The sequence below is a fragment of the Erythrolamprus reginae genome, chromosome 3 (assembly GCF_031021105.1).
Source record: "Erythrolamprus reginae isolate rEryReg1 chromosome 3, rEryReg1.hap1, whole genome shotgun sequence".
In the NCBI taxonomy this organism is placed as follows: domain Eukaryota; kingdom Metazoa; phylum Chordata; class Lepidosauria; order Squamata; family Dipsadidae; genus Erythrolamprus; species Erythrolamprus reginae.
This window is the reverse complement of record NC_091952.1, coordinates 46,307,189-46,318,337: the sequence shown is the minus strand read 5'-3', so window position 1 is coordinate 46,318,337 and position 11,149 is coordinate 46,307,189. Positions and strand designations below refer to the sequence as shown.

At 45.9% G+C, this 11,149-nt stretch overlaps 1 protein-coding gene across 7 annotated transcripts in view; it reads left to right on the top strand.

Annotated features, from left to right (window-relative positions):
• The window catches only part of SZT2 (SZT2 subunit of KICSTOR complex), a 120,331-nt gene that overhangs the window by 60,165 nt on the left and 49,017 nt on the right, over positions 1 to 11,149 (top strand). For all 7 annotated transcript variants that reach the window (XM_070745062.1, XM_070745057.1, XM_070745058.1 and 4 more), the window contains exons 35-41: positions 40 to 103; positions 291 to 476; positions 2,450 to 2,731; positions 3,311 to 3,500; positions 5,046 to 5,123; positions 5,306 to 5,444; positions 5,990 to 6,095. In XM_070745062.1, coding sequence (XP_070601163.1) covers positions 40 to 103; positions 291 to 476; positions 2,450 to 2,731; positions 3,311 to 3,500; positions 5,046 to 5,123; positions 5,306 to 5,444; positions 5,990 to 6,095 — 1,045 coding nt within the window. The remainder of the gene's footprint in view (positions 1 to 39; positions 104 to 290; positions 477 to 2,449; positions 2,732 to 3,310; positions 3,501 to 5,045; positions 5,124 to 5,305; positions 5,445 to 5,989; positions 6,096 to 11,149) is intronic.

Below are 11,149 nucleotides of genomic sequence, written 5' to 3'. Positions count from 1 at the left end.
CCTTAGGTTCAGAACGTGAATTCTCATCTTATTTTCAAGGCATCCGGCACTCTCCAATCTTCCTGCAGTGCACAGGCAAGCTGTTGAAGCCACTATGACAGAAGTGAGTCTACCTGGCCCTGGGATTGGGGCAGCTGCAAACTTTGGGCATTATCCTTGTTCCTCTGCCTCCCTCTGCCCTTCTGTATTGGAGCATGGCCTGGCTACGAGCCATTCTTGGTTAGGAATGCAGTTGCTAGGAACAGACTCTTGCTGGATCACGATCTGGATTTTCCTCTCTCCTTTCTCAGATCCACTGGCTCCTGGATGACGAGATTGTGTCAGCATTGCGTTACTCACAGCCTGTTACTGCTGGGATCTTGAGTCAAGCAGCTTCTCACATCTATAGTTCCCAGGGCCGCCCAAGCTGCCATTGTGAGGTGGTCCCTCTGCAATTTGTATTTGGGCCTGAGAATTCTCTGGAAAGATTTCGTGAGGTAAGCAGGATTCTATCCCTTTTTATGGTTTTTCGGATAGATTTCATCTGATTTCTATAGCCTACAATCCCTAAATAACGATTGAATAGGCTCTGTGATTACCCACAATCCCTAAAAGCCTGAGCTGGGATCCTAAGGAGCCTCCAAAAGGTTCACCAGGAAATGGTGCTAATATCCAGATCTGAAGCAAGCAGGGGCACTTGAATCCAGCTGCAGCTCCTTCTCTCTGCCTGGTGACTACCCTGTTTCCCCGCAAATAAGACGTACCCCGAAAGTAAGGCATGTCAGAGGTTTTGCAGAATTTGCTAATATAAGGCACCCCCCGAAAATAAGGCGTAGTCAAGTTTACATACGGTACGGTGGAAAAACATACGGTACCATTCAAAGCTGTTCATAGCGGTACCGTAATAATGTGGCGTCCCCTGCTGGCCCCTTCCATCGCGTTGTACCGTCCAGTACAGCAGATACAGTCTTCTGTCTGTAGTTCCTCTGGTGGCCAGAAGCTGCAATAGCGGGAGTATACTGTTGTACCATATAAGTGCCGTCGTTTGTGTGTGTGGGTGCCATACTGACAGGTACCGTACTGTAATCAGTGTACCGTATGGTACACTTTCTTTGGGGGTGTCAGCTTTTCTGCCTGTGAATTTGTCTTATTGGAGAAATATAAGGCACCCCCCGAAAATAAGATGTAGCACAACTTTTGGAGCAAAAATTAATATAAGACAGTGTCTTATTTTCGGGGAAACACGGTAGTAGAAACCTTCCCTTTTTCCAGGGATAATAATAGTTGCATGTGTTCAGGAAAATAATTATGTCGCATACAACAGAAGAGAATAAAAATCAAATACATGGCAGGCAGGAGTATTTTATTTTAATGAATTGTAAATGTAAATTAAGTCAAATTTAAGGGACTTTAGGTCTTATTTCTTTCTTTATCCCCTTATTTTCATCCCCAAAAACTAAGGTGTGTCTTCTACTCCGGAGTGTCTTCTACTCCAAAAAATATGGTAATTCTGAAAAAACAAGCAACTTTTGTAAGGTCCTTTATTTTATGGTTCCAACTGTCATACCAAGCAGCTGAATGAAAGCTTCCACCTGCCATATGGTAATAAGTTCAGGAGGACTATCGTACGTTGCTCTTTCAAGGGTATGAAGAGCACTGCAACTGTAACAGTGCCTCAGTGCACTGTACAAAGTCTGTTTTGCCAAGGTTTTGTTAGCTGCCCAGAGTCACTCTAGTAAATATGGATACACCTAGAAGAGAACCTGGAACTTACCACTAACTTTTTCAAAATTGCCAGCATCGCTTTCTTCCATAATGAGTCCAACAAAATTGCATGGATCCCTGGAAGTGACTCCTCACTTCCCTCAATATACAGTGTTCCCTCGATTTTCGCAGGGGGTGCGTTCCGAGACCGCCCGCGAAAGTCGAATTTCCGCGAAGTAGAGATGCGGAAGTAAATACACCATTTTTGGCTATGAACAGTATCACAAGCCTTCCCTTAACACTTTAAACCTCTAAATTACCATTTCCCATTCCCTTAACAACCATTTACTCACAATTATCATTGGTACTCACCATTGAATCACTTGGTGATTCTGATATATAAACATAATTATTTATTAACAGTAATTATTATTATTTTTTTATTTATTTGCAAAAATTATTAATTTGGCGATGATATATGACGTCATCGGGCGAGAAAAACCGTGGTATAGAAAAAACCCCATGAAGTATTTTTTAATTAATATTTTTTGAAAAACCGCGGTATAGGCTATTCGCGAAGTTCGAACCCGCGAAAATCGAGGGAACACTGTATTCCCAGACAGTCTGCTACTTGTGCATTAACCTCAGTAGCCACAGGGTATCAGCTTCCCAATCATCTACCCAACTATGCCCTTCCTTCACTTCGCTTAGGCCTACGAAGTAGATTCCCTTCCAGCTCTCTCTTCTTTTGGTTGGATGCTCCTAGGAGTTCCAGAAAATGCCCTTGCCTGGCTATGTCCTCAATCCTGAGGGGAGTGATTTCTACTATGCGTCCGTCAGTCGTCAACATGCCTCAGTAAGTGGACCCAGCCCTTCTGTTACTCTCGAGAGCACTATGACAGGAGGCAGATGTGACAGCAGCATCAAAACCGAAGGCTCCTTGCCCTGTTCTACTCCCCCTGATGAAGCTCAAAGTCTCTGGGCATGGTCAGCAAATGAAAACAAGACTGGAGAATGTCTGGGCATAAATAACCAAACACCTGTTGAGGTAAGTGTTAGGATTGAAACAGATAAGAGATGTAATGGTCATTGATATGGGATTGATAAGGATGACTGTTGAGGAAACATCCTAAACCAGTGATGGCAAACCTTTTTTTTCCCTTAGGTGCCGAAAATGCATGCACACACACTATTGTGTTTGCGTGAGTGCCCACACCTATAATTCAATGACTGGAAAGGGTGAAAATTGCCCCCCTGCCCCCCACCTCGGAGGCCCTCTGGAGGCCAGCCCATTTTCCAATTTCTGGTGGGCCTGGTAGGTCCATTTTTCACCCTCCCCAGGCTCCAGAGTTTTCCCTGGAGCCTGGGGAGGGCAAAAACCTCCTCCTCTATCCCCCCGGAGGCCCCCCGGAGGCCCTCCGAAGCCGAAAATACCCTCCCAGAGCCTCCAAAAAGCCAAAAATCAGCTGGCTGGTGAGCACATGCGTGCTGGAGTTGAGCTAGGGCAACATCTCGTGTGTCAGCAGATATGGCTCCACGTGTCACCTGTAGCACCTGTGCCATAGGTTCGCCATCACTGTCCTAGACTATCTCATCAGTAGAACTTTGCATCTTTTCTATGATGCAGGTGTCAGACCAATTAACATCTGCGGTTCAGCAGACCAGTATTTTGGAGCAGGGTTGTCCAGGTGTGGAAACTACTTTGACGCAGGCGCAACCTCAGGCTTCCTTTTCAGACAAGTGGAGCAGTCAGCAATCTCCATTGGCTACAACACCTGTACCAAATCTAACGGAATCTGTGATCCCGGGCAAGGAAGGTGAGAAACGGTCGCCAGGCAACTATGAAATATAAAATGACTTCCTGAGCTTTTTTTCAAAATGAAATGTAGTCTTTGGAGAAACAGGCATGATACTGAACTCTTGCAGCTTTTTGTGCTGCTCTTTTATTTATACCTAACTTTATTATTTTTACAAATAATAATATTTTTACTTACCCATCATGCCTTCCTCCTCTTTTTTTCACAACAACAACCCTGCGAGGTGGGTTGAGCTGAGAGAAAGTAACTGGCCCAAAGTCACCCCATTGATTTTCATGGCTAAATCAGGACTTGAACTCCTCGTCTCCTGCTTTCTAGCCTGGTGCCTTAACCAGTAGGCCATATTGGCTCTTTCTGTTCTGCTTACTTCAATAGAATTAATTATAATCAATTTTACTTTGGGGTTACTTTGATTTTAAAATATTGGGTTAAATCTTTATTGGTTGACTTTATTCTTGGTGCACTACTTTATGAATGAGAAATAACATTACAGATCTGGAAGGCTTTTACTTGTTTGAACTGTTTTTAAATTTTATACACTGGAATTCAGTTTTCAAAGTCAAATCTACCTGTGTGTGTATGTGTTACAGAGAGGATCTAGCATCTTTATGTTTTGCACTCATTTGCTGTTGCATGTGTGCATTTCTCCCTAGTATTTTATATTGCTTATTGGAACTCTTTGAACAAAAAGAGTTCAAAGAGTTCACATTGATAAAAACTCCATGTTCCGGTCATCGTCTTTTTCTTAGCCCTGGCCAAAAGTTGTGATCTTCAGTAGGTGTCTGTTAAAATACCTTTCTTCATAGCATTTCTCCAAGATTGATTTTTCTTTATAATCAAGATCGTTTTAGTACTATTGAGCTCATGAGATTGCAGTTCTAGAAAGTTAATACATATCTTGCATTTCAATTTTGGTATGAAGTGACTCTGGCTTCATTCCTGAAATCATACTATCTGTGCAGCAGTCAAGATTTAAAAAAAAAATTACAGTGATACCTCGTCTTACGAACTTAATTGGTTCCGGGACGAGGTTTGTAAGGTGAAAGGTTTGTAAGATGAAACAATGTTTCCCATAGGAATCAATGGAAAAGCAATTAATGCGTGCAAGCCCAAAACTCACCCCTTTTGCCAGCCGAAGCGCCCGTTTTCGCGCTGCTGGGATGCCCCTGAGGCTCCCCTCCATGGGAAACCCCACCTCCGGACTTCTGTGTTTTTGTGATGCTGCAGGGGAATCCCAGCAGCGCAAAAACGGGCGCTTCACTGGCAAAAGAAGTCCGGAGGCGGGGCATCCCAGTGGGAGCGGCTTGGGTTTGTAAGGTGAAAATAGTTTGGAAGATGGGGCAAAAAAATCTTAAACCCTGGGTTTGTATCTCAAAAAGTTTGTAAGACGAGGTATCACTGTACTTTGTGTGCTTTTAGTATGCTTGCATCCTTTTCTTTTCAGGCTCAGTTCTTGATGCTTAAGCTAATATTTCTCCTCGGGGATCTGAGGAATCTTTCACCTTGGGAGAAGTCTTCTAAGGGCATCTGACTCTTTCTTTACAGGTTGCTATAGGAAGCAACAGCTTAGTCAAGTGCAAAGTTTGGTGTCAAGCCAGGGAAGCATGGATTCTGACCTTCTTGGTGAGTGGATGGGTTGCATCTTTAGGGAAATTCAGTTTTGGAGAACTGGGGAAATATCCGTCTAGGATTTCCTGACAATATCATAAATGTGGACTATCATAGAACCATTGGACTCCTCTGATATTTTTAAGATGAATTGACTGAACCTTTCACAGATAGCAGGATACATTTTCATTTCCCAGGATATGATGGAGGAAGCAGTGATTCTGAAGGCGAGGAGGCAGTGATGAGTGATCTAGAATCCAAGTGCCCTCTGATACCTGACTTTTGGCTGATCATCAAGATCTACCAGGATCGGGTTGAAGTTTATTCCCATACGCGGTAAGATCCTGATTCTCATGGCTCCCTAAGCAGAGATGAGAAAATGATTCCCCTGACATGGAATTGGATGATCTGCAAATTTGCAATTTGGGGAGCTCAAAGTGGGAAAGAGACAAAGAGATGCAGCTCTTGTTGGCTGTGAATTCCACACCCAAAATCAATTATAATGTAAGTGTCTGTCAGTGTTCTGCTGTTCTCTCAGCCTTGTTTTACATTTATCATATTTATCCTTCAGTGATGTAATGAAAGTAAATGGTGTGTGTGTATGTTGCCCAATCTTTACGAACTATATTATTACCTTGGATAGACTGCAATTCCTATAGTTCTACTGGGCCAGAAAATTAAGTAGTATAGTTTAGTGGAGTTCTGCTGACTGAGGAATTCTGGAAGTTCAAGCCCACACTTCTCAAAAGTTCTGAATGTTGAGAAACACTAGTCTAGTGCATCTAGAGGACACCAAAGTGGAAGATAATAGCAGTTTATGGTTGGAAATGGACGTTTCCTCATGAGTCAAGTTCTGAGACGTCTCTTTTTCTTCTCTATAGCAGCTGCAATGCAGTAAAAGCAACACAGAATGAGGAAGGAGAATGCATAAAACTTCACCGGACAATGATAAGGAAGGTTGGAGAGATTTGTCGTGTGGTTAACCAGGTAAGTACCGTGTTTCCCCGAAAATAAGACACTGTCTTATATTAATTTTTGCTCCAAAAGTTGTGCTACGTCTTATTTTCGGGGGGTGCCTTATATTTATCAAATAAGACAAATTCACAGGCAGAAAAGCTGACACCCCCAAAGAAAGTGTACCGTACGGTACACTGATTACGATACGGTACCTGTCAGTATGGCACCCACACACACAAATGACGGCACTTATATGGTACAACAGTATACTCCCGCTATTGCAGCTTCCGGCCACCAGAGGAACGACAGTCTATGCACTGTAGTGGAGACTGTAATGGCGGTGAGACAGCAGCAGATTGTGTCTGCTGTACTGGAAGGTACAAAGCGATGGAAGGGGCCAGCAGGGGATGCCACATTATTACGGTACCGCTATGAACAGCTTTGTATGGTACCGTATGTTTTTCCACCGTACCATATGTAAACTTGACTACGCCTTATTTTTGGGGGGTGCCTTATATAAGTAAATTCTGCAAAACCTCTGACATGCCTTACTTTCGGGGTACGTCTTATTTTCGGGGAAACAGGGTAGGACACATTCAAGCTATAAAGCCTGCTCCTTAAATGATAACAAGCTATCCCATAGTTTCTGGAGGAATAATGTTTTCTTGTGAGTAAAAAAACCTAACTACAAGCTTCTTTTTAAAAATAATGTCCCACAAATTAATTAGAAACTAACCAAATTGAAAAATTGTAGGTCAGTCGCTTTGATGTCTTCTTTTTCTCAGGTAGAGCAAAAGGAATTCAGCATAGATTCTGCAAGAACAAATCCCATTGGAGGAATGACCCTATTGACACAGTGTACTTAGATTGTGCATCAGTGGTATATAGGCTGCTGGGGGCCTGGTCATAGTTACTAATGCCCTTGTAATCTGAAGATTGGACTATTACAATGCAAGATCTATGGGGCTGACAATTCTCCTAGTGCAGAATGCACTGGCATGGACAGTTACTGAGACGAGTTACTTAGCGCATGTGACCCTACTGCTCCATGAGTGCATTGGCTTCCTGTATGCCTCCAGGTGTCATTCAAGATGTTGGTTGTCACTTTAAGTCCCTTTGCGACTTTTGACCAGGTTATTTATGGGTCTAGCCCTCCCCAATGGACTGGATATGCATTTGGCCTAAGCCTGGGGTCCTGAGTGTGTGATAGAGTTCATCTTTTGGCTATGTGGTACTTAGTTGGATGATGCCCAGCTGTTACGTGTTTTACTTTTATTTATTTTTTTATATCATGTATTTTATTGCAAACTACCTAGAGTAATGCCTAAGATGGGCAGCTTTATAAATCAAATGACTAAATGTAGAACAGGTTGAGTTGAGAGGTTAAAAAAAATACATTGCGGAAAAAGACAGTGGAAACTAATTTTATATTCTTATCAAGGAAGCTACATGGGTGTGTCTGTGGAGTCACCAAGAATTTAATTCAACTTAATAATAATAATAATATTTATTTATTTATTTATTACTTAGATTTGTATGCCGCCCCTCTCCGAAGACTCGGGGCGGCTCACAACATGTAAAAACAAATCATAAGCAATCAGACAAATTTAAAATATTTAAATATTTAAAAAACCCCATATGCTAACAGTCACACACACAGACATACCATGCATAAATTAAACGTGCCCAGGGGGAGATGTTTCAGTTCCCCCATGCCTGACAGCAAAGGTGGGTTTTAAGGAGTTTACGGAAGGCAGGAAGAGTAGGGGCAGTTCTAATCTCCGGGGGGAGTTGGTTCCAGAGGGCCGGGGCCGCCACAGAGAAGGCTCTTCCCCTGGGGCCCGCCAACCGACATTGTTTAGTTGACGGGACCCGGAGAAGGCCCACTCTGTGGGACCTAATCGGTCACTGGGATTCGTGCGGCAGGAGGCGGTCTCGGAGATATTCTGGTCCGATGCCATGAAGGGCTTTAAAGGTCATAACCAACACTTTGAATTGTGACCGGAAATTGATCGGCAACCAATGCAGACTGCGGAGTGATGGTGAAACATGGGCATACCTAGGTAGGCCCATGACTGCTCTCGCAGCTGCATTTTGCACGATCTGAAGTTTCCGAACACTTTTCAAAGGTAGCCCCATGTAGAGAGCATTACAGTAGTCGAACCTCGAGGTGATGAGGGCATGAGTGACTGTGAGCAATGAGTCCCGGTCCAGATAGGGCCGCAACTGGTGCACCAGGCGAACCTGGGCAAACGCCCCCCTCGCCACAGCTGAAAGATGTTGTTCTAATGTGAGCTGTGGATCGAGGAGGACGCCCAAGTTGCGGACCCTCTCTGAGGGGGTCAATAATTCCCCCCCCAGGGTGATGGACGGACAGATGGGATTGTCCTTGGGAGGCAGAACCCACAGCCACTCCGTCTTATCCGGGTTGAGCTTGAGTCTGTTGACACCCATCCAGGCCCCAACAGCCTCCAGGCACCGGCACATCACTTCCACCGCTTCGTTGACTGGGCATGGGGTGGAGATGTAAAGCTGGGTATCATCCGCTTATTGATGATACCTCACCCCATGTCCTTGGATGATCTCGCCCAGCGGTTTCATGTAGATGTTGAATAGCAGGGGGGAGAGGACCGACCCCTGAGGCACCCCACAAGGGAGAAACCTAGGAGTCGACCTCTGGCCCCCCACTAACACCGACTGCGACCGGCCAGAGAGGTAGGAGGAGAACCACTGAAGGACAGTGCCTCCCACTCCCAACCCCTCCAGCCGGTGCAGAAGGATACCATGGTCGATGGTATCGAAAGCCGCTGAGAGGTCAAGGAGCACCAGGACAGAGGATAAACCCCTGTCCCGGGCCCGCCAGAGATCATCCATCAACGCGACCAAAGCGGTTTCCGTGCTGTAACCGGCCCTGAAACCCGACTGCTGGGGACCTAGATAATCGGCTTCTTCCAAGGACCGCTGGAGCTGGAGTGCCACCACCTTCTCGACAACCTTCCCCATAAAGGGAAGGTTGGAGACTGGACGATAGTTGTTAAGTACGGCTGGGTCCAGGGAGGGCTTCTTGAGGAGGGGGCGCACAAGCGCTTCTTTATAGAGTGATGGAAAAACTCCCCTCCCCAAGGAAGCGTTGGTAATCTCCTGGGCCCAGCTCCGTGTCACCTCCCTGCTGGCCGAAACCAACCAGGAGGGACACGGATCCAGTAAACAGGTGGCGGAACTCACAGCTCCAATGGCCTTGTCCACTTCATCAGGTGTCACCAGATCAAACTCTTCCCAGACAGGTGGACAAGTACGTGCCCCAGTCACCTCGACTGACTCGTTGTCAGTCGACTCTGTTTTACAATTGGAGTCGAGGTCGGCCCGAATCCGAGCGACTTTATCAGCGAAAAACGTGTTAAAGTCCTCGGCACTACTCTGCAAGGGCTCCCCAACTCCCCCCTGATTAAGAAGGGAGCGGGTCACCCTAAACAGAGCGGCCGGGCGGGATTCCGCTGATGCAATCAAGGCGGCATGGTACGCGCATTTTGCCGCCTTGAGTGCCACTTTGTAAGTCTTAATAAAAGCTCTTACAAGTGTTCGATCAGATTCAGACCTACTCTTCCTCCATCGCTTCTCTAGACGTCTCTTCTGGCGTTTCAACTCCCGGAGCTCCTCGTTGAACTATGGAGCTCTACGGGGTCTAGCGCCACGGAGAGGTCGCAAAGGCGCAATCCGGTCAAGAGCCTCTGCTGCAGCCTCGTTCCAGGCTTTCGCAAGAGACTCTGCCGAACTGTGGACAAGTGCCTCTGGAATAACCCCAAGCGCCGTCTGAAAGCCCTCTGGGTCCATCAGGCGTCTGGGGCGGAACATCTTAATTGGTTCCGCCTCCCTGCGGGGAAGGATTGGAGCCAGGAAGTCAAGCCGTAGTAGAAAATGGTCTGACCATGACAAAGGCACTGCTTCTAAGCCCCTTAGTCTCAGACCATTACTCAATTGCTCGGAAAGGAATACCATGTCGGGTGCGTGCCCCCCTTCATGAGTCGGACCCTGTACTACTTGAGTCAGGTCCATGGCTGTCATGGTGGCCATGAACTCCTGTGCCAGCCCAGAGGTTTCGCCGAGTGATGGCAGGTTGAAGTCCCCCAAGACAATAAGTCTTGGGAACTCCACCGCCAACCCGGCTACCTCCTCGAGTAGCACAGGCAGGGCTTTTGACACGCAGCTGGGAGGCAGGTACGTGAGAAATAAGCCCACCTGAACCCCTAAGTCCAACTTCATCAAGAGTGACTCGCAACCCGCAATTTCCGGAGCAATGAGTCCACGTAGGCAAAGGCTCTCCCTGGCTATAATAGCCACTCCTCCCCCCCTTCCCTGGGGTCGAGGTTGATGCCATATCTGAAACCCAGCTGGGCAGATTTCAGAGAGAGGAACACCTCCCTCTGGGCCCAGCCAGGTTTCAGTAATACATGCCAGGTCGGCCTCCTCATCCAGGATCAGATCCCGGATGAGGAGAGCTTTATTTACCACCGACCTGGCATTAAGCAGCAGCAACCTGAGCCCAGGGCCAGAGTTACACTCATCACCAGTACCCAAGATTGGGCTCACGGAGCCAGAACAAGGGATCGTTATTAAGCAACGGTCCCTCGTTCCCCTGGAACGGCTAACTCCGCGGCCCCCGCCATATCTGCCTCTCCCCAGCAACACAGGAATATTCTGACCCTCTGTCTCCCCAGAGATTAGTGCCCCCTCCCCTCCCGCCTCTCCGGCGTCAGGTGGGCAAAGTCTATCATTCATACTGCTTCCATTTATCACATTCATACCATAATCCCACCCGCCCCAACCATTGCATTCATACCAATCATTCGTCCCATATTTACCCCAATCATCCATTAATTACAAAACCCCCTAGTGATATTAAAATGAATTAAATTAGTAATAATTAAAATACTAATAATATATATCACAATATAAAATAGGAATAAAAAGTTCATAGATTAATAGTTAATAATATAAAATCAGAGCTTAGCTATTAATTAAAGTTGGTAAAGTGCAAAGTTCTAAAGTGCTAAAAATATAGGAATAATTAAAAATCAACTATCCAT